Source organism: Siphateles boraxobius, unplaced genomic scaffold (assembly GCF_051911475.1).
Source record: "Siphateles boraxobius isolate OS27281-9 unplaced genomic scaffold, OSU_SipBor_1 19, whole genome shotgun sequence".
Taxonomy (NCBI): Eukaryota; Metazoa; Chordata; class Actinopteri; order Cypriniformes; family Leuciscidae; genus Siphateles; species Siphateles boraxobius.
This window is the reverse complement of record NW_027508799.1, coordinates 19,590,142-19,614,133: the sequence shown is the minus strand read 5'-3', so window position 1 is coordinate 19,614,133 and position 23,992 is coordinate 19,590,142. Positions and strand designations below refer to the sequence as shown.

At 43.0% G+C, this 23,992-nt stretch overlaps 1 protein-coding gene across 1 annotated transcript; it reads right to left on the bottom strand.

The window, feature by feature from the left end:
• Positions 1–25: 25 nt before the first annotated feature.
• Positions 26–23,951, bottom strand: orc5 (origin recognition complex, subunit 5). Its single transcript, XM_077234116.1, has 15 exons — positions 23,813–23,951; positions 23,344–23,460; positions 22,255–22,347; positions 21,947–22,132; positions 21,664–21,738; positions 21,309–21,420; positions 10,749–10,879; positions 10,506–10,554; positions 10,081–10,171; positions 9,920–9,972; positions 1,734–1,846; positions 1,548–1,595; positions 1,335–1,445; positions 636–748; positions 26–307 (listed from the first exon to the last, which is right to left on the bottom strand). Exons 2-15 carry the CDS (start codon positions 23,455–23,457, stop codon positions 262–264), a joined length of 1,335 nt encoding a protein of 444 aa, XP_077090231.1. The 5' UTR covers positions 23,458–23,460; positions 23,813–23,951; the 3' UTR covers positions 26–261.
• Positions 23,952–23,992: the final 41 nt, after the last annotated feature.

Sequence of the window (23,992 nt, the reverse complement as noted above, 5' to 3'; positions counted from 1 at the left end):
TATGAAAAGTAAATTGGACCCGTTATTATAACAAAATATACAGTTTTTATTAGAACAATTTTAACTTGCGTCACATAATAACACGCCAAATCCATCACATTTCCCTTGGAGGGATGAGTCTCTTTAAACTTAGTATTTTCTGGTTGGACTAATGAATGCAGGAAGTTCCCATAACATCATTTATTCATCCTGCAGTCCATTCAAGTGATCCCAAGTGATTTTGCTTGATCAGATGCCTGCTTCATATCCACTGCAGCAGGCTCACAGGAAGTCATACAGATACCTCACCACATCGAAGCTTACAGTTCTAGGGACGAAAAAGACACAAATAGTCAAAAACCAAATCAAAGACCCCATTCACACCTGGAATTAACATCCATTTTAGGAAATAAAATGAATGGTCAGAAGAACCAAATACAAGTGCATTTCTGTGAAGGGTCAACATGGAGTAACACATTGACATTAGTCAGTGATACAAAATAATACATCCTTCACTCGAAATCTGATCACATGCAGTCACAGGACATGCCAGGTCTAAACAGTGATCCATCTTGCCTGACCACTTGTGATCAGATCACTAGAGGCGGATGTTACAATCCAAGCTCAAAAGCTCAATCTATCTCACACTCACACACCTGGAGATTGCAAGAATGAAGTCCAGAGAAACGGCACATTTGTATTTGGGTGAGTCCAGCTGGTCATCATGCCCAACCTGAGAGAGAAGCTGCAGAGTAACTAGAGACGAAATCTGTAAAACAGAAAGCAAAAGAGTGTATTTCTTATAGTATCATGACTTTATATATATAATCTTTGAATGATAATATTTATTTATCATAATATTTGACTGAAGTTCAAGTTCAGGTTATTCAGCTTTCTAGGGCTGCCAAAAACCTTAAAGACCAATTTGTGTCCCATAGGAAAATTATTAGAATGCCAATGTTGTCATCGCTTGAGTCACACAGGCAGCTGAAAAACAGCATTTTTGAAAACTACACAAGCACTTACAAAGAGCAATATCTAACCTATGAAAGATTTCACAACACAAAACAAATAAATACAGAAAATTCTCAAGATTTTACTGACGCCTGGAAATCACAATTTTAAAATGGATAAGCCTGATATTTTTCATGATTGTATGAGCCCTACATACAGCCATGCTGAAAGATGAAACACTGCCTCCCAGTGTCTAACATGATTCCAAGACTTGCTTTTGCTGCCACATTGCATTTAACTGCCTTATTGTTTTGCCTGAGCTAATGACATGAATGGCATAGCTTGTCATTATCTGAAACACAATTATTTGCCGAATCTTATGATTTGTTCAATGAAATGACCTGTGAGAAGACACTGGCCGTAGGTGCAACTCTGCTATCAACCACACTGTAGAATATGGCCAACAGTCTGTCAAGAGGAAAAGGCTTCGGTCCCAACAGATGGTTACTAGTCTGTAGCAAAAAGACAAAATCAGAGAGAAAAAAGACAGATGACATTAATAAATTTGCAGAAATAATAGTCATGAGCAATAAACAACAGGAGAAACACCTCACCTTCTCATGTTTCTTCAAGAAATTAGTCTTTCTTATTTTCCCATGACTCTAAAGGAAGGGGGGGAAAAAGCTTTTCTTTAGTGATCAGATGATTCATGAATGTGCAATCATGATTCAGTAAGATCTCTTTTGGACTGAAAAGTCATGTTTAGATACTAAAGAGGGGATCAGAAAGCTGTAATAAACCTTGAGGAAGAAGCGTCGATCTGTCCGGGCAGGATTAAAGGATGCCAGGTACGCAGCGATCAGCAGAAACTTGGAGTAATACGGCAGCTCTATGTGAGTGTGTGCTGATAAACCTACAGGAGGAGAAAGAGACTTCTCATTGGCTGATATCAGCAAAGGGAATTGATTTCCATTGGTCAAAAGGATACAGATTAATAAATCAAGAGCAGACTAAAATTGACTGTCTAAGCAAAATCCATTTGCTATTAACAAATATTGTTTACAAATTAAGAAATGAGTACTTAATATACATTTACAAACTGAACCTAAGATTTTTGGCCACTTAATTTCATGTTATTTAGGATTGAATGAAAACATGTTAAAGGCATAATATGCAATTTTAGCCGCTGGAGGTCGCTTATTCAAAACAAAGGCGTAGCTTGATGACGCTGTGATTTCGCAGAAGTTGTTGTCTTTACTTCTACAGCCGGTGGAAGAGAATCCAACGGGACTTGGGTAGAAATTATGTTCATGGATGAGCTAATGTATTAAAGATTTATTAACTTTACTGTAGCATGAAGCAGGGTGGGGCTGAAAGCCGTTGGAGCAGAACGAGGCCATTGGAGCCTTTGGTAATGAGACACAAGCAGGTCAAGACTCGAGAGCAGAGGAGCTTTTATTATGCCAGAGACGACCGCTTCTTTCTGTAATTCGTATGTGTGGTAGCGCAGCGCTGTTTTATCATATTATTATTGAGTGTGTTGAAAGTTAGAATGCAACTTTGTGCGTTCGCTACCATGCGGATACTTTAAAACTTGTTGCACACTGCAGTGAGCTAGATCGATATTAGACATGGTAAAACATGGTACTCGCGGTAAATCAAGGAAACGAGATTCAAACATTAAGACTAACTAGGTTGAACTATATAACAATGATTAGTTTTCTGTCAATGAATGCATCCAAACAGTTGCTCACCTGTTTAATAAAACACACAATATATTAAAGCGTCTTTGGTGTTTCCATGGTTTCTGCAAAATAAAACCAGAAATTGCTGGTAACGTGAGTATGATGTCATTGACAGGCGACGCATGGACACAGTCCGTGTCCTGGTTAAAATTGCTTATTTAAGTACACAAGTCAACAAAATATATGATATTGTTCTAGTGGTTTACTGTTTTCTAGTGGTTATTATTTTAATCCAAAAATCGTACATATTGTGCGCCTTTAATAGTTACAATTTTTATTAAATGCAATAAGCTTAACTTTAGAGTAGGACTTAAGTACATCTTTATATGTAATTTCAAATTATATTTGAAATTATACAATGTCACAAATTATACAATGTCATGATTTATTTTTAAACCATTACTTTTATTTTTTATTTTAATGTTTGTATCCCCTAGGATCTGTCGCCCCTTTGGGGGTATAAATTCAGTGAAAATATAACGCTTGTTTAGCAATGCGTGTTGCAGGCTTGTGCAAAATTCAGAATTTCAGAATTGGCCTCCATTCAATTCATGAATTGGAATTTGAATTGAATTGACTCCGCCCCACAGGAAGTTGAATTTGAATGACAGGAAGTGGAATTAAATTCATGGCAATTCAAAGAAATTCCACACAGTCACACATTGGGTGACCACCATCAAACAAACCAAATGTGGGACGATGTGGGACATGTTACCAACACTAAAACATAACCTGAAACTGTTATATAATGTTCATTTAACTTAATATAAAAATTTGTATTCTGCATTTCAGCTGATAAAAATACTTTGTTATTTAGTCCCTTCCAGACAACACAATTACATCACAATGTAACATAAAATGTCTTTATTTTACTTGCCATTTAAATTCAACATCACTGAGCAAGGCAGCAGGCATCATGCAGATCACTATTTTTGAAACAGTTCTGACTAAGTCCAACTAAAATCCAACAAAATAAATAATGAACAAATAAAATAAAAAACAACATGAAATTAGTTTATTGACAGCCTTATATATTAAGAATATATTGCACCAAACACTTTCATATTTTTAGAAAGGATGTGAATTAAAACAACTACAGCAGGCAATAAGTTGATAAATTCTGTTAAATTAAAATTTTAAATTTACCGAATTATCCATTTGTTTTCTGACAGGGAACACATGGAACGAATCACCGTGACCGTGTTTACTCCTTTCTTTTCAACCATTGGATATGATTTTAAAAACGCCTGTTGTATTTGTACTTCTGACGAAGCGCTGTTAAATATAGGTGAAAAACTACGGCGCAAAAAGAATAAATAAAATGCTTTCTTAAAAAGGCAAAAGAACGCATACACATTTTCTTAATATGATAATTAAAAACAAACAGACTGATAAAAATGCGGGACATTTTCTCAATATGCGACGTGGGGGACAAGGGGTGAAAATGCTCTGCGGTACAACACAAAGCGTGACGGGTGGTCACCCTAGTCACACAACAGAAAGAATATGTTGAATCGCAGATACATTCAGCGTTAGGAAGCTTACTTTGGAAATGTAATTGCTTACTGTTATAAGTTACCCATTATAAATGTGGTTTGGATTATTTTATTTGATTACTTTATCAATGTAAATCAATTTCCTTCTAATTTGATTAGTAACTAATTAAATTACACATTTTACCTCAGTAATAGGCTACAACTAAATACAATTACATTCATTTTGTAATTCAATAACAATTTCATTACAGTTAACTCACTCCTCAACCCTGCATACATTTTGTTCTAATATATATATATATATATATATATATATATATATATATATATATAGAGCCTAACCCTATATAACAAATGTCCAAAAAAAATAGTTTTTTTCTTCTTCTAAAGATTTACTAAAGTAATTCTGGGAGTCATGTTCTATCATGTTCTGAGTCATGTTCTATCATGTTCCACAAAACTTCCACAAAGTTCAAACTAATATAATTTATAGAATATGTAATGCAATCATATCTGACAAATACTGTAAAGCTTCATTGTTAAACACTTCACTTAAAATATCTATATGAATTTCTTAGAATTTGTTTTGAATTGCAATTCTGCTTCCTTTAATTCAAATTCGAATTGTAATTCCAGATCCTGTTTTTGACATCAATTCAAATTCAATTCAAAAATTTAGGGGTCATTCTCAATTCAATTCTGAATTGTGCACAAGCCTGGCGTGTTGCAAAACTTTCGCCACATTTTTAAAAACATTATTCTCTTATAACTTAAAGTAAACATTCTTTGTATATTATGTTAAACAATAAGTATAATTCCTATTGCAGTATGTATTATAAATGATTCATCCTTTTTCATGATTTATCTCGTCATATTTACTCAAAATAACCCCTCCCTCTTGCAGCTAATTTCTTCTCTTCTCTTCTCTTCTCTGATGAAGTGTTTACAGGCATGAAGGTAGGACAACCTGTCACTCACATGAGATACACCCATAGACTGTAAAAAAAGAGGGACCTGAGTCTGAGCAGTAGCGATCTCGGGACCTGAGTCTGCGCAGTAGCGATCTCGGGACCTGAGTCTGCGCAGTAGCGATCTCGGGACCTGAGTCTGCGCAGTAGCGATCTCGGGACCTGAGTCTGCGCAGTAGCGATCTCGGGGCCTGAGTCTGCGCAGTAGCGATCTCGGGGCCTGAGTCTGCGCAGTAGCGATCTCGGGACCTGAGTCTGAGCAGTAGCGATCTCGGGACCTGAGTCTGAGCAGTAGCGTTCTCGGGACCGGAGTCTGAGCAGTAGCGTTCTCGGGACCGGAGTCTGAGCAGTAGCGATCTCGGGACCTGAGTCTGCGCAGTAGCGATCTCGGGACCTGAGTCTGCGCAGTAGCGATCTCGGGACCCGAGTCTGGCACAGTAGCGATCTCGGGACCTGAGTCTGCACAGTAGCGATCTCGGGACCTGAGTCTGCGCAGTAGCGATCTCGGGACCTGAGTCTGCGAAGTAGCGATATCGGGACCGGAGTCTGCGGAGTAGCGATCTCGGGACCGGAGTCTGAGCAGTAGCGATCTCGGGACCTGAGTCTGAGCAGTAGCGATCTCGGGACCGGAGTCTGAGCAGTAGCGATCTCGGGACCTGAGTCTGCGCAGTAGCGATCTCGGGACCTGAGTCTGCGCAGTAGCGATCTCGGGACCTGAGTCTGAGCAGTAGCGATCTCGGGACCGGAGTCTGAGCAGTAGCGATCTCGGGACCTGAGTCTGAGCAGTAGCGATCTCGGGACCTGAGTCTGCGCAGTAGCGATCTCGGGACCCGAGTCTGGCACAGTAGCGATCTCGGGACCTGAGTCTGCACAGTAGCGATCTCGGGACCTGAGTCTGCGCAGTAGCGATCTCGGGACCTGAGTCTGCGCAGTAGCGATCTCGGGACCTGAGTCTGCGAAGTAGCGATATCGGGACCGGAGTCTGTGGAGTAGCGATCTCGGGACCGGAGTCTGAGCAGTAGCGTTCTCGGGACCTGAGTCTGAGCAGTAGCGATCTCGGGACCGGAGTCTGAGCAGTAGCGATCTCGGGACCTGAGTCTGCGCAGTAGCGATCTCGGGACCTGAGTCTGCGCAGTAGCGATCTCGGGACCGGAGTCTGAGCAGTAGCAATCTCGGGACCTGAGTCTGCGCAGTAGCGATCTCGGGACCGGAGTCTGAGCAGTAGCGATCTCGGGACCTAAGTCTGCGCAGTAGCGATCTCGGGACCTGAGTCTGCGCAGTAGCGATCTCGGGACCTGAGTCTGCGCAGTAGCGATCTCGGGACCTGAGTCTGCGCAGTAGCGATCTCGGGACCTGAGTCTGCGCAGTAGCGATCTCGGGACCGGTGTCTGAGCAGTAGCGATCTCGGGACCTGAGTCTGCGCAGTAGCGATCTCGGGACCGGTGTCTGAGCAGTAGCGATCTCGGGACCTGAGTCTGCGCAGTAGCGATCTCGGGACCGGAGTCTGAGCAGTAGCGATCTCGGGACCGGAGTCTGAGCAGTAGCGATCTCGGGACCTGAGTCTGCGCAGTAGCGATCTCGGGACCGGAGTCTGCGCAGTAGCGATCTCGGGACCTGAGTCTGCGCAGTAGCGGTCTCGGGACCTGAGTCTGCGCAGTAGCGGTCTCGGGACCTGAGTCTGCGCAGTAGCGATCTCGGGACCTGAGTCTGCGCAGTAGCGATCTCGGGACCTGAGTCTGAGCAGTAGCGATCTCGGGACCTGAGTCTGAGCAGTAGCGATCTCGGGACCTGAGTCTGCGCAGTAGCGATCTCGGGACCTGAGTCTGCGCAGTAGCGATCTCGGGACCTGAGTCTGCGCAGTAGCGATCTCGGACCTGAGTCTGCGCAGTAGCGATCTCGGGACCTGAGTCTGCGCAGTAGCGATCTCGGGACCAGAGTCTGCGCAGTAGCGATCTCGGGACCTGAGTCTGCGCAGTAGCGATCTCGGGACCTGAGTCTGCGCAGTAGCGATCTCGGGACCTGAGTCTGAGCAGTAGCGATCTCGGGACCTGAGTCTGAGCAGTAGCGATCTCGGGACCTGAGTCTGAGCAGTAGCGATCTCGGGACCTGAGTCTGCGCAGTAGCGATCTCGGGACCTGAGTCTGCGCAGTAGCGATCTCGGGACCTGAGTCTGAGCAGTAGCGATCTCTGGACCTGAGTCTGCGCAGCAGCGATCTCGGGACCTGAGTCTGAGCAGTAGCGATCTCGGGACCTGAGTCTGCGCAGCAGCGATCTCGGGACCTGAGTCTGAGCAGTAGCGATCTCGGGACCTGAGTCTGCGCAGTAGCGATCTCGGGACCTGAGTCTGCGCAGTAGCGATCTCGGGACCTGAGTCTGCGCAGTAGCGATCTCGGGACCGGAGTCTGAGCAGTAGCGATCTCGGGACCTGAGTCTGAGCAGTAGCGATCTCGGGACCTGAGTCTGCGCAGTAGCGATCTCGGGACCTGAGTCTGAGCAGTAGCGATCTCGGGACCTGAGTCTGCGCAGTAGCGATCTCGGGACCTGAGTCTGCGCAGTAGCGATCTCGGGACCTGAGTCTGCGCAGTAGCGATCTCGGGACCTGAGTCTGCGCAGTAGCGATCTCGGGACCGGTGTCTGAGCAGTAGCGATCTCGGGACCTGAGCCTGAGCAGTAGCGATCTCGGGACCTGAGTCTCGCAGAATCAATCGCAAGCACACCGCCCCTGCACTTTTTCTCATGTTCACCAACCATTGTTTAAGTCTTACTGCTTCATGCTTACCTAAAGGAAAACTGCAAAAATAAATTTATTTTTTTTACTAATGTTTTAATTAGCTTCCTTGAGAAATGGACAATCCAAGATTTGATCATTTGTAAATATAAGAATGATTTTTAAGGGTATGGTTTATTCAAGTAAAATACAATTAGGTTAGCAAACGTACATAAGTACACAGCATAAGAGACATAAGTACACAGCAGTAAGCAAAAAAAATTAATTGGTTTAAAGGGTATTTACGTAACACATGCAATACGTAAAAAAGGATTTTATCACCTTACATCTAAACATTAAAAACAATTGAACCTGAAAAAGGAACTGATAATAAAAAGTAGATTTTTTGCTAATCCGGGTGTATTTAAATATATTTTAATGTTTATTATTTTATCAATAGTGTTATCTCTACTCTTATGTTTATTCTGTAAATTCAGAATATAATTGGGATTGTATTTTAAATATACGTAATTGTTTCTCACGCGGCAATAATAATGTTTAAAACAACAAAATCACTAACGTTATATGAACTCAAATATGTCACTGGAAACCAATCTAAAATGTCAGTAACGCTAACATACTGAAATTTTAAACCAAGTTTAATCAAGTCCAAGTACAGTACAACATTTGCTTTAGATGATAGGTTATACATAATTGTTAACCATATTAATTTATAAAATAAAAATAATTAGTAACTTCTACTAGCTAACGATCACCTGCTTTTAAAGGGTAACTAAACCCCTGGTCAGAGCCTGACTCCACCCACTGGCAATATTTGAAAAATGCTGGAAAAGTGGGCAGAGCCCAGCGGAGTGGGGCGTGTACCTGAGATGCATCTCTCTGTATGGAACTTGCCTACCTCACCAACAACCCCTTACGTCACGAACCACCCCAAACATCCAAAAGGAAAATTCAACTGCAGTAGCCACCGTTCAACCTGAAGAGGGCAGCACTCAGACGTTTTTACACCATATATTGTAGAATTAAAACACTTTATACACAAATGTCAAAAAAGTTACTCGAATCAATGAACAGTACTATTAAAGCCCCATTCTTACAGATCATTAACTAAAAAAAGTTGGTTTAGGGTTTAGTTACCGTTTAATGAGGCTTGTTGTCTTTTAGCTAGCTTGCCCATAACATTTATTTACAAATTAGCTTATAAATTTAACTTAACGAAAAAAACTCAAAGATTGATCGGACAAGCCAGATAGAACAATCTACTGCAGAACAACCCTATGTCGGTGTGAAATAATTAATTATAGAAATTTAGATATTAAATTTAAAGCTCCAATCTCCTCAGTCCTCTGAAGATTCCGAAAAAAGGTCTGTTGGTGCTTCAGTGACTACTTTGCTCAGAGAACCTGTCAATCAATATGTCACACCACCGTTTTTATAGCATCAACTAAAAACAAACTTATTTTAAAAACAAACACTTGAACTTACATCAGCGTGATAAAAACTACAACAAATGACAGAAACCATCTTTGGAAAAAATATATTTGAAGTGTAATTTAATTGTTTAGATGGTCTCACATCCCGTTAATTAACATGGGGAGGCAGGATTTATGACCTATACTAGGACCAGTCACCGGGGGGTGATTGAGACGCTTTGGCTTCACTTTTCAGGGCTTGTGTGGCACGCTTGGATCCACCAAGAAGAAACCACAACCATCCAATCAATTACCGATAGACCGATAGACAAAATAATTTTTCCTTGTTCGAGAAGCCATTTTTCACTCGGATAAGCTTCACAATAGGAAGGAATAGATTATCACGCAATTTCATGCTGACTTTTACAAACCCACCACTACCAAAATCATTGTGAAATGACTCATCAGGGCAGCCCATCAGCTAATGTGCTGTCAGTCAGAGGGTAGATATAAGTAGAAATCTTGGCACTCTATCCTGAACCCAATTTTTTTGCAGCTCTGTGCAATGCCAGCAGATGGTCTGAGAGGGCACGACTGTCTGAACATGTAGAGTGTGTGTGTCTGTCTGTCTTTGTACCTCTGAGCGTTGTGGCCTCCTTCTCATCCATCTGCTGCTGCTCCCACTGCATGCTGAATGCAGTAAAGCCAAATACACAAACAGTCAGTGACTGATGACACACAGCTCAAGCACAATCTCAACTGTGAGCACTCTTTAGAAATCACACAGCACTAACAGACCTGGACACCTCTCGGAGGTAAACAGTCTGCATGGCTCTGTGCAGATGGGGCTCAATGTTTTTCCATAACTTGTGAATATCACTCTCTTTGGCTGAAAGAAACAAAAAAGATGATTTCAAACTCTGTATACTGACACAAAAAAAATTGAATCCATTTAAATGGACAGGTTAACCAAAATTTAAAATGAATAGTCAATAATTTCAGTTAATAACAACTTTTTGGTGTGTCCATCACACATAGTGGCATTTGGCTCCAGAAGACGGATTGGCTAGTTTATTGGTCCCTTTTTAACAGGCCCAGTCCCCATGCACTTTCATTGTATAGAATTAAGCAGCTTTTTTAAACAACTTTTTGTTCAATAGTAAAGGGAAAATATGTGTTTAAATGGAAAATTTTAATATTTCAGCTGAATTTAAATATTTTACCTTCTCCTTTCTCCAAGGGTTCACAAAACTTCGAAAAATTCAGGACAGCCTGTTTAAATACAAATCATATTAATTATATTAAGCGTTTTAGCACTACTGAGTTTATTCTGTCTCTGTGAAGTGGGTGAAAGATGCAAAAACCCTTTTTACTGGTTTATGAGAAACCTGCTACATCATAAAAACTGCTACAAAATAACTGCACCTTTTATAGACTCAGACAATTTAAGGCACGTATGATCTCACCAGGTGCCTGAGCTCCCTTAGATCCCTGCACACTGAGATGAAGACCCCCAACAGGATATTTATGTAGGAAGCGTAGAGTTCAGGTGTGTAGGATGGGTGATGATCCCGAGACAGGATCTGCACAAGCTCCGCTGAGGGACCAGAAAAACAGGTTTTTAGAAACATTTCATCCATCCATCCATCCATCCAAATATGAAGTATGTCATCGACCCTGTTTGCTATGGATGCACAGAATCTTCGGCAACCGAAATTATTCGGCCGGAAATAGCAAAAGCACTTTCGGTGTTCGCAAGTGAAAAGACAGAATAAATTTGACCTAACAATGACGTTTTTGATGATCAAATAGCAACTTTATGAATGCAGTAAACATGTCCAAGTGTGTAGGGATGCAACGATTACAGATTTTGTAAGTACGATTATTGTCTGAGAAATAATCACGATTTAACGATTATCACGATTATTATGCATCAATTAATTTCACAACACTATATGTATAATATCACATGAACACTCAACACTAGATTTTAATGTGTTATTTGCCACAACACAGTTCATAATTATAAAATGACAAACGATAATCAATCTCTTCCTTTGGAATTAAAGAGAAGTGCTTTGTAAACATCCAGCTTTTTTCTTTTAAAAATAACAAATTAAGTCAATGGCTGCAGGGCTCTTTGTTTGAAATAGATCACAAAATGATTAAGTGTTTAGTTTGTTCTAAATTTATTTTCAACCTGAGGTAGAAAACTTGATAACATGAAAACAATTTCTTGTTGCTATTTGACTTAAAAACAAATAAAGGGATAATAAATCCCACTGAAAATAAGAATGAACAAAGTATTTGGCTCTATTGAATTAAATGTAAGCTAAATATTAACTATGTATTTCTTTTAAAAGAAAACAAATATAGTCCAAATGTTATCCACTCCAATATTATTGTACTTATTTTAATACTCTTTTTTTTAATTATTAATCCAAATTTTACATGTGCCTTTAGAAAATCATTTATTATAATCTCATTATTTTGGTTTGTTTGTTTGAAGTTTAAGTAAAAATTATAGAAAGAAACTGAGAACATCTCCCATGCAGTATTATTAATAACTGAAATGCAGTTAATTGGTAGTCCTAGAAGTCTACACGGCCCTGATCTTATGTTAGTGTTTTACACCGGGCATATTAAAACTACAAAGCCTAACATTTACAGGAGAAAGCAATAGGATATTAAGTTAAATGTTCACTGACTGAAACTCTTGAGAGCACGTCACATTCTGTTTTCCACAGACTTGCGTAACCAAAACATTCCGCTGATTTTTGCTGTTGTTTTTTTTACGTTGCACTGAAAGCTGAAAGTCTGTCGTTGCTGTGTTGGTTCTTGTCACTTGACCTAAGGTGCGCTTGCGGCATTATGAAAAGTAGAGATGTTTTTATCTCGATGCGGCGCGCACGCGCTTGGAAAAAACGAGCGCGTCGCTTCCCTTATGAGCACGCATGCCGCGCGCCTACATTTGAAATAACGAACTTGAGCGCGCAAAAGACGCGATCTGTGAACGACTCGGTTACTAACGTAACCTCGGTTCCCTGAGAGGAGGGAACGAGTATTGCGTAATGCTTACGCTATGGGAAAACTCCTTTTCTCGAGAAATATTGAAGTCTTTATGTAAAACGCATTGCAGCTGCACAGCATACAGCAATGAGCGAGGCAGCTCGGTCATTGGCTGTGCTGCGGCTACTTGCACGAACCAATGACGGGGCGACTCTGAACCCGCTTCCAATGAGCGTGCTTCGCGTCCACGCGCGTCAGAGCCCGCCAAGATGGGCGTGGCCAAGGGCTATATATTGGGCGCCCCGTTGTCTGAGTTCTTTAGGTTCAATCGACTGAAGCAAATTGACCAAGCACAAGCACGGCAGATTACGCAATACTAGTTTCCTCCTCTCAGGGAACCGAGGTTACGTTAGTAACCGAGTCGTTCCCTTTCGAGAGGTCTCTCCTATTGCGTAATGCTTACGCTATGGGAACGCCATGTAAAACGCTGTGCGTGCTGACTTCGCTTCTATTAAGCCGGAGGCCGGTGCCTGAGCTTTTGAGCGAAGTAATTATCCAACGAGCCAGCCGGAGGTGGGCTTTATAAAGGGACAACGTGGAACGGCCCAAAGGGCGTCCAAAGACACACACAAGCACATTTTTATGTACTGTCATGTATGAAAAATCCTCCACATCAGATGCAAAGATGTGATTCTATGAGGGAGGAGACAATGCTCAGCATGTACACACCCCAGCCTATGCATAGTTAGACCGACAGTATGTTAGAGTGCAATGAGGGGACCTGTAGGTTATAAAACCTGATAAATGTGGACGGTGAGGCCCAGCCTGCAGCCGCACAAATATCTTGAATGGGTATCCCACTCGACCACGCCCACGAGGAGGCCATGCCTCTCGTAGAGTGAGCTCTGATGCCCAAGGGGCACTGAAGGCCCTTGGCTTCATAAGCCAGCGCTATAGCATCAACTATCCAGCGCGATATTCTTTGATTTGACACAGCCAGACCCTTAGTGCGGCCGCCAAAGCATACGAACAACTGCTCTGTCTGTCTGAACAGGGCAGAACGTTCCAAATATACTCTGAGTGCCCTGACCGGGCAGAGTAAATTAGCGTCACTTTCGTCTGCTTGGGACGATAGCGCGGCCAAAGATATCACCTGTGCTCTGAAAGGAGTAGAGAGCACTTTAGGAATATACCCGTGTCTTGGCCTGAGGACAACCCTGTTGTCGTTAGGTCCAAACTCCAGGCAGGTAGCGCTTGATGACAGCGCGTGCAGGTCGCCCACTCTCTTGACCGAGGCGAGAGCCAGCAAGAGAGCAGTTTTGAGCGAGAGCTGTTTAAGGTGCACAGTTCGGAGGGGTTTGAACGGGGCACGCTTAAGTGCGTCCAGGACCGTGGCCAGGTCCCAAATCGGCACCGAGGGGGGGCGTGGGGGATTTATCCTCCTGGCGCCCCTCAGGAAACGAACAACTAGGTAGTTTTTCCCTAGTGTGCGTCCTTCGACCGGTTCATGTGATGCCGCTATGGCAGCCACATATACTTTGAGCGTGGAGGGGGTGCGGCCTGCCTCCAACAGCTCTTGTAAGAAAACGAGCACACTCGGTACTTCGCATGTCTCAGGATTCAGGTTCCTGGACTTGCACCAGTCACTGAACACCTTCCATTTCTGGGCATATAAGCGCCTCGTAGTGGGCGCTCGCGCCTCAGTGATGGTTCCCAACACTCCACTGGGGAGGTTCCCGGGAATCCGTTGAGGGGCCACGCATGGAGGGCCCACAGATCGGGGCGGAGATGGAGGATCGTCCCGTTGGCCTGCCTGAGGAGATCTAGCCTCAGTGGAATCGGCCATGGGGCAGATTGTATCATCTGCATCAGTTCTGGAAACCACGTCTGGTTTTTCCAGAGTGGGGCTACCAGGAGCACTGCACATTTCTCCTCCCTGATCCGACTGATGACCTGAGGTAGCATCGCAACCGGAGGGAAGGCATACAGCGGGCGGCTCGGCCAGACTTGGGCGAGCGCGTCCGTGCTCTTTGAAAAGAAGAGAGGGCAGTGCATATTTTCCTTGGAGGCAAAGAGGTCGACCTCTGCTCTGCCAAAGGTTTGTCATAACCACTGAATCGTCAGGGGGTGGAGAGACCATTCTCCTGGGAGAACTTTGTCTCTGGACAGCATGTCCGCTCCCTGGTTCAGAACACCTGGCACAAGCGCTGCTCTCAGCGAGCGCAGGTTGCGCTGGGACCATAGGAGGAGCTCCCTGGCCATCGAGTGCAGGGAGCTCGATCTGAGTCCACCCTGACGATTTATATGCGAGACTACCGTCATGTTGTCCGTTCGGACTAGGACGTGCTCGTCCTTCAGGTACGGGAGCAGGGCTCTGAGAGCCAAAGCGACCGCTTTCAATTCCAGACAGTTTATATGTAGGGCTTCTCCGGGTTTGACCACAAGCCGGAGACAGGCCTGCCCTCGTAAAGGGCCCCCCAACCTATTTTGGAGGCATCTGTCGTGATCATTTTTCTCCTTGTGTTTACACCCAAACTCACGCCGGACTGAAACCAGTCGACAGCTTTCCAGGGCGTCAGGGCTTTTATGCAGCCGTGATTTGCTCTGATTAAAAAGTGGCCCGAGCGCCACGCGTGGGTGGGGACACGGCTTTTGAGCCAGCGTTGGAGAGGACGCATGTGCAACAATCCTAGCTGGAGTACAGCTGATGCTGAGGCCATGAGACCGAGCATCCTCTGAAACCGCTTGACGGGGGCGCGCGCGCCCGCTCTGAACGATGTTGCAAGGCGCCGGATAGTGAGCGCGCGCTCTGATGAGAGGCGCGCCGTCATCTGCACTGAGTCTAGCACTATTCCCAGAAAAGAAATATTCTGGCTGGGGGATAGCATGCTCTTTGCAAAATTGATTTTTAGACCTAGGCACTCTAGATGACTGATAATCCAAGACCTGTGTGTCACTAACTGGCTCTCTGATTGTGCTAGTATTAGCCAATCGTCGAGATAATTTAGTATTCGCACTCCCCGCTGTCTCAGGGGGGAAAGTGCTGCATCCATACATTTCGTAAATGTACGGGGTGCCAGTGACAGGCCGAATGGTAGTACTGTGTACTGGTATGACTGTCCCTCGAAAGCGAATCTCAGAAATGGCCTGTGATGAGGCGCTATTGGAATGTGAAAGTAAGCGTCTTTCAGATCCACTGACAGAAACCAATCCCTCGGGCGAACTTGCGCGAGGATATGCTTGGTAGTTATCATTCTGAACGAACGAATCATTAAAGCTTTGTTCAGATGTCTGAGATCTAGAATGGGGCGGAGACCGCCATCCTTTTTCGGGACGAGAAAATAGCGTCTGTAAAAACCTGCCTCGCTCATAGAGGGGGGGACTGTTTCTATAGCGCCTTTCTCTATCAGTTTGAGCATCTCGGTGCGTGGAACATGTGAAACATCTTTTCTCACTTTCGTCTCTACCACCGCTGTGAAGCGGGGCGGTCTGCGAGCGAATTGAAGCGAGTAACCGTGTTTTATTATGTTCAAAACCCATTTCGGCATGTCGGGGATATTTTCCCAAGCTTTCGCTCGCACAGATATGGGCTGAATGTTGGCCGGGGGCGTGTCGCAGTGACGTATGGCTCCCGCCAGTGAATCGTTCTGTGTTAACACCGAGCTTACAGCTCTCAGCGGCACGGACGCGCGCTGAGCAGCTCTGCTGAATGCCGAGTGCAGGGGTGCGTGTGAGATTACAGGCACGCTCGCTGTAATGCTCACAGAGTGAGATGGGGAAATGTTTAACACTGTGTGTATAGTGCTTATGGGTGGGGGTGCATAGACTGTGGTAGGCACGCGCGCCACTTTCATAAAACTTCCCGCTCGTGGCGGGAGGTTTTTGGCCATATAAACAGTGTTTGTGAGTTGGAGTGCGTGCATAACAGCGGGCACACGCGCTACTCTTATACAACTTCCCGCTTTTACTGGGGAAGTGTTTATAACTGTGGGAACAGTGCTTGTGTGTAGTGGTGCATACGTAACAGTTGGCACACAATCTACATTTATGGGGCGTCCAGCCTGAGCTGGGAAAACATTTGGCACTGCGTTGACAGTTTTGATATGTGGGAATGCGCACTTTGGTGTGGACACGTGACCCTTTAATGACACATGCAGAAAATAGCTCTTTATGTGATTTCTGTGTGTCGCCGTAAAAACGGCGTTTGTTTGCAGGTGGGCGAGCTGTGTGGCTGGCACATTGGCTGCTGTATAGACATTTCCAGCCGCCTGTAAGGGGACTGGGTAATGCTTTAGACGTTTTGGAGAGAACGGTCCGGCTCTTGCGAGACACGCGCTCTCCCTTTTCCTCTCTGTAGCTAGGAGGACTTGCGAGGCTCTGGGTTCAGCACAATCCTGGGCATCTGCATCCTTCATATCTGTTAGCGTCAGCCACAGATGGCGCTCAAGGACAGTCAGGTTAGCCATAGCACGGCCGATGGATTGGGCGGTGGCTTTTGTGGCTCGCAGCGCTATGTCAGTGGCGCTGCGTAGGTCCTTAAATGCCTCAGGCTCGGGTCCAGACTCGTCCATACTGCGGAGAAGTTTGGCTTGAAACACCTGGAGGACAGCCATAGAGTGAAGCGCTGATGCAGCTTGGCCGGCGGCGGCGTATGCGCGACCGGCGAGAGCTGAAGTGGACCGGCAAGGCTTCGAGGGATGAAAAGCTTTAGCTTTCCATCCAGCGTTGGAGGGTGGACACAGATGATTGGCCACAGCCTCCTTGAGGGTTGGAGTCCCCTCATAGCCTCTTTCTTTCGCGCCGTCCACGGAGGAGAGCGACAAAGAAAAAGAAGGCTTCAGGCGAGCGGAGTGCGGGGCTTTCCACGACTTCGTGAGTTCGTCATGAACTTCCGGGAAGAAGGGGGAGGGTCTTTGTCGAGGGCCCTGTCGGCGCCCCTGCAGGAACCACTCGTCCAGTCGGCTGCGGGCGGGTTATTCCGAGTCTTCGGGTGGCGGTGAAGCACGCGGGGATTGGCCCGGCGTGACATCACTGCAAACCGCGTGCTCCGGCAGCCTCTGTGAGCGGCGTTTTTTCTTTCGCGGCTCGACCAGAGGAGATGGCAGCACGGAAGAGGTGGGCTCTTTCGCGGTGAAAACGGCGAAGCGAGCGCGCAGCTCGGTGAGGCCCAGGGCGTCACACTCGGGACATCCGCCTCGAGTAAGGGCAGCCTCAGCGTGGTCCGGTCCCAGGCAGCGGGCGCAAATGATGTGACGATCCCCGTCTTGAAGAGGGCCTCGACACGAAGCGCAGGAAGGCATTTGACGCCTTGAAAAATTGCTCTTTTAGAAAAAGTGTCGCGGGGGCGAACACTGAAAGCTTTGAAAGGATATAGCGATGATGCGCGCCGGATGGCTTAGCAGAAGGGCGATCGAAGGCGGCTGAAGGCGCCGGCGTCCTCGAAGCAGTCCTGCTGTAGGCTTGTCGACGGCGGCGGCAGCGAAAAGACTCCAACGAATCCGGAGGATCAGCGAAGAGAAGGTTCTTTGCTGAAGGAGATTAAATCTAAAGAACTCAGACGACGGGGCGCCCAATATATAGCCCTTGGCCACGCCCATCTTGGCGGGCTCTGACGCGCGTGGACGCGAAGCACGCTCATTGGAAGCGGGTTCAGAGTAGCCCCGTCATTGGTTCGTGCAAGTTGCCGCAGCACAGCCAATGACCGAGCTGCCTCGCTCATTGCTGTATGCTGTGCAGCTGCAATGCGTTTTACATAAAGACTTCAATATTTCTCGAGAAAAGGAGTTTTCCCATAGCGTAAGCATTACGCAATAGGAGAGACCTCTCGAAAGGGAACAGTTTTTTCGGTGGAAATAGGGCGTCGCTGCTAGTCCCTCTGCCATAGTGGTTGACGAGCACGGCATTAGAATGGTGGACCGCTGGTGTAACCTTGTTTTCGTTTGGTGCAAAAGTTCCGTTCCGTGCAGAACACTCGGTGTAGCATAGTTTTTACGACTAATTAACCGTGACGTTTTAAAGCGCGGTTAATTGTGAAATCCGGTAATCGCTGCATCCCTAACAGTGTGGAAACATTTTTGTCCGAGAATGACGTAAAAATGGCCATTTGCAGACACTGTTGTGCTGAATTGTCTAAGCACCCACGAATGCAAGCAAGCGCACCCTATGTTGATACTGTAATAATATATTGGCGAAACAGATTTGGCAAACGCTCCAGTGCATATTTGTATTTGCGCTCTGGAGAACGTCAAATGTACGTGCAAAAAAGCTGTTTTTGCAGCGGTGAGCAGTATAGCCAATCAGAAACATAATTGTTGATCTCTTGAACGCAATGGTGTTTAAGTTAGTTAAATTCACTCACAGCTTAAAACGTCAGTTTTTATTCAGTGCTGAGTTATGCAGGCGCGCATAACCTCTCATTAACAAAAAGTGTAGACACAATGTAAGCAAAAGATTCATTGTGCATTGTTGGCAGCTTCATTGAACTTTGTGAGATTGCGATGAACTGAGATTGCGATGAACTGTTAAACTGACAAAGTGACAGCGTCTTTGGAGCTGTCTTTGCTTTCGAGGCTACTAAAGCCTATATAATCCATTGAATAAAACTATTGTTTTTCATGCTGCAAAGTTTCGGAAGTGACTATGATCTACATAAATGCTAAATTATCTCTGCACAGGACAGAAATATGACATGTTAAAATAGTAATGCATTAAAGCATTCTAAATGCAGACTAATACAACCCCAAATCAGAAAAAGTTGGGACATTTTGTAAAATGCATTAAAATCAAGAATCTGTGATTTGTTAATTCTATTTAAACTTTTTTAACTGACAAAAGTACGAAGAAAAGTTTTCCAATGTTTTGACTGACCAACATAATTGTATTTTGTAAATATGAACAAATTTTGATTTTGATGGCTGCAACACACCCCAAAAAAGTTGGGACAGAGACCCAAATAAAAGTGAAAAGATTATCCAAATTAGATTATCCACCTATTTTGAAAGAGTCCACAATGCGCAGGTGAATTGGTAATAGTTGAGTGCATCATGTTTGGGTGTAAAAGTGCTTCACAGTCTTTTTAAGCAAAGATGGGTCATGGCTCATCACTTTATGCCGAATATCATGAGAGAATTGTCAAACAAATAAAAACATCACATTTCTCAATGCAAGATTGCAAAGAATTTGTCTTTTATCATCTTCTATACATAATATTGTCACAAGATTCAGGGAATCCAGAGAAATCTCAGTCTGTGTAGGGTAAGGCAGTAGACCTTTGTTGAATATGCGTGCCCTTTGAGCCCTCAGATGGCATTGCACAAGATACCATCATGCTAATCCTTTAAATACAGCCACATGTGCTCAGGAGTAATTTGGAAAACCGTTTTCACTGAACGCAGTCTGACTCTTCATTAAGAAATGCCACTTGAATCTCTGTTACGCAAGGAGAAAGCTTTACATCAGTTCTATGTGGATACGCCGGAGAGTACTCTGGGCCTGAGCTCATCTCAGATGGTCTAGAAGACAGTGGAAATTTGTGCTGTGCTCAGATGAATCCATGTTTCAGCTTGTTTTGGGGAGAAAATGGACATCGAGTTCTCAGTCCCAAAGACGAAAGGGACCAACCAGACTTTCACCAGCGACAGGTGCAAAAGCAAACATCTGTGCTGGTATTGAGGTGCATCATTGCAAACGGTATGGGTAACTTGCATTATTGTGAAGGTACCATTGACATGGAGGCATATATTTGGATTGTACAGAGACATAAACTGCCATCAAGATGACATCTTTCCTGGGAAGCAAGACAATGCCAGGCCTCATTCTGCAGGTGCTAAAACTGAGTGGTTTCTAGACACTCTGCACCATAGAAGGGATGTGCCTGCCTGTTTACTGCAGTCCAGATATGTCTCTTATGGAAAAATGTATGATCCATCATGAAAAGGAGAATCAGGCAACGATGACCACAGACTGTTGAGCGGCTGTCTTGTATCAGACAAGATTGGGCAAATATTCCACTAGAAAAACTCCAACAATTAGTATCCTCAACTCCCAAATGATCAAAAAGTGTAATTAAAAGGAAAGGTGAAGTGACACAGAGGTAAACATGTCTCTGTCCCAACTTTTTTGGGGTGTGTTGCAGCCATCAAAATCAAAATGTGTTCATATTTACAAAATACAATTATGTTGGAGGTGAAAACATTGGAAAACTTTTCTTTGTACTTTTGACAGTTAAAAAAAGTTTAAATAGAATTAACCAATCACAGATTCTTGATTTTAATGCATTTTACAAAATGGCCCAACTTTTTCTGATTTGGGGTTGTAGATTTATAGAAAAATCATATTTTTGAAATTGTAAATAATCTTAAATGCCTCACTCTACACTGCTCTGGTGGAGCCGTTGCTTAGCCTACATCTGGATTTTACTAGAGCACCCTCAGTGATTTGATTCTGGAAACGGGCCTGTAGGCATAATAGACCAAGATGGCCATTTTTTTTATAATTTGTTTAAGTTATATTGTGCTTTGTTGGTATAATGTCTGCTGGAATGTTACAAAAATGTTCAGAGTTAAATAAATATTTTCTAATTGTATTTGTAATTGATTTTCCTTTGAAAAGCAAGACAAAATAGTAAAAAGCATTTTATTTTATTTTATATATGCAATGGTGAAAACAATTGGCAAAATAAATGGGGAAAATTTTGTGTCATCATATTCAGCTTCGGCTAAGAATTTTCATTTCGCTTCATCCCTACTGTTTGCACATTGTCTCAGGTGAAAGTCTCTGATTTTGTGAATGTGTGATTGAAGCCTAAAAAAGCCCAAAACATGCACTTGCAATTTTAATCTCGTCACAAATGTGACGTTTAAGCTAAATAATCGTTGTTATATAAAACCTGGGGCCATTGACTACTAATCTGATCTTCAGTCATATTTACATGAACACGCTGGTATGCTTGTAATTATATAATAAAGAGAGCTCGTTATTACATAATCATCTGTCATTTGCTTACTGTTTCCTCTTACCTTTACTATAGTCTGGAAAATGAAAGAGCAAAGGTTCAAAGCAGCCAGTGTTGGGCCGAAACTTTTCCCACACAATATCGCTGAGCAAGATAACAGTCACATTATCATTTACCTGCCACAAAGAGAAAAAAGGATGAATAGCCAGAAGTTTAGATATTTGCTATTACACGATAAAGACTGCACAAAGTAGTCAGATGAAGAAATATAAGAAAATAAATGACATCTGTAATATATAAAAGCAAAACTTTCAAAACACAACACAACCTCTTATAACACATAACCCTCCAAATAAAAGGCAGAGCTTGTAACTCTATTATTACTAATTTAATAAACATTATTAAAATTGAGTGTATACCAGTTCTTGTAGGCGCAGAAGAGCAGGAAGCAGGCTGAAATCCATATCTCTCATGCGTTCGGCTCTGTCCAGAATCTACGGGGATATTACGTATATTACCTTGAAGCATCATGTCATGGCTACACATCAATGCACATCTTAAATAATAACTTAATCAACCTAAAAACAATGTTTTTATAGAGCACTTCATTAAAATGTTAACTCTTAACAGACACTGGTGACAAATCTGCAAACATAAACAAAAGCAATATACATTATGATGACAAATGAAATAAAAACTAACTATATAGCGTGTCTGTGTAGCAGGTGTGCTGGAGCTCATCTGTTTGTACAGTCGCACAAAATCTGACAAAGACGGGCAACGAGGGAGCAATGCTGCAGCATCTGGCCCGAAAAAGGCAGACAACACCTGGTGAAACAGCAGTCCACCGGACACACACTCTACACAGTCCACTGAAGCATGGGGGAGCTGCACAAAAAACACACGCTCAATGTCTTTCACTTATTTCTCATTTAGTAAACACTTTTACTCGATTTGCAATACACGTAATATAGGAATAATTTTCAAATAATCCATTTTCACCATCTTACCTCCAAATCTTTCATGATGGTGAGCACCACATGACTCTTTCCTGTTGCTCTGTGGCCGTAGATGAAGATTGAAGGATAACTGTATTGATCTGGCTGTTAAGAGACAGAGTAACAACAGCTCACATTAACTCTGTATGGTACACTAAAGTAAAATGATCAAAATACGGCAAAAATATTGTGAAATATTTTTACAATTTAAAATAACTGTCTACAATTTGAATATATTTTAAAATGTAATTTATTCATGTGATGGCAAAGCTGAATTTTCAGCTTCATTACTCCAGTCCTCGGTGTCACATGATCCTTCAGAAATCATTCTAATATGCTGATTTGCAGCTCAATAACATGTCTTATTTTTATAAATTTTAAAAACAGTACTATTTTTTTCAGGATTCTTTGATGAATAAAAAGTTCAAAAGAACAGCATTTATCTTAAATAAAAATCTTTTGTAAGATTATAAAAGTCTTTATTGTCACTTGTGATTAATAATGAATCCTTGCTGAATAAAAGTATTGATTTCTTTCCTCCAAAATGTTAAATTCTTACTGACCACAAAGTTTTGAATGACAGTGTATAATGTTACAAAAGCTTTCAATTTCAGATAAATGCTGTTCTTTTAAACTTTCTATTCATCAAAGAACTGTTTTCAACATTGATAATCAAAAATGTTTCTTGAGCATTGTGAAAAGGTATGTAAATATATATTAAGGGTTTAGATCAGAATAGATCACAATAGATCAGACTTGCATACTTCAATTGTTTTTAAAGCCTTTTTGTTACATGGGTTTGAAACCGTACCAAAGCAATCCATAGAAAATAGGTTTCTGACTTGCTATTTGATAATTTACATTTCTGTATACAATTTTAACAAAAAGAAGATTCAGCATTTTGTTTTTCTGCAAATGCTCTTTTTTCCAATTCACAAATTGAATCAAAACATTTTCCCAAAGTAAAGACAAATCTTTGTAAATGTTCTCAATAACAAATAGGGAAAAATAATTCGAAATATTGGCAAAGCCAAAAAGAAATACACTATATTCTCTGTGTGCTTTTACAAAAAGAACAGCTTGTATAGGCATTTCACTCACCTGTCCCATGAGTGACAGTAGTGACGTCACCTGTGTCTCCCTGCAGGGGAGTCTGTCAGCCAGAGAGCGCAGTGTGTCCTCAGGGTAACCAGGACACTGCAGCGTCACAGACATCCTCTGGTTATAATAAAACATCTGTATTAGTAATGTTAAACATTACATATGCGATAGTGTTTAGTATTTTAGAGGACTGTGTTTGTTTGCGTGCGAAAACAGAAACATTAACGTTAAGGCGCAGAACGCATGGGTCTTAAAAATTGATCTTAAACGCGGCCCTAACTGCAAAAAATACTGAAAAGGACAGAGACTCGACGCACAGCCGTTCAGCTGAAGCATATATATAAACCAATAATAACTGGAACAACAAGAACACATTCTGTGTGCTCATATTTACACGTGTTCAATGTAGCAAAGCGTAAAAATGACACACTTTCCAAAAGAAACTAGTCAAAACAAGCTAAATAAATACCTATTACTGGAGCAGATGTTTTAATGAGAAATGACTGATTATATTTTTCAGTTTTCGAGACAGAAATCCTTTTGCTGCAGGATAAACTTCACATCAGTTTCCCCGCGCAGTTCAGTAGTCGACGTCAAGGCTGTGCGTCACTTCCGGAAAGGGTGTGGGATTTGTAGTTCTTAGCGTTTT

Coding starts and splice junctions, on each gene's coding strand:
- orc5 (XM_077234116.1), bottom strand. CDS start 23,457: ATGTCTGTGACGCTGCAGTGTCCTGGTTACCCTGAGGACACACTGCGC. Junction 21,421..21,663: donor TTCTGCGCCTACAAGAACTG/GTATACACTCAA, acceptor TCTTTGTGGCAG/GTAAATGATAATGTGACTGT. Junction 308..635: donor TTCATTCTTGCAATCTCCAG/GTGTGTGAGTGT, acceptor TTTCGTCCCTAG/AACTGTAAGCTTCGATGTGG.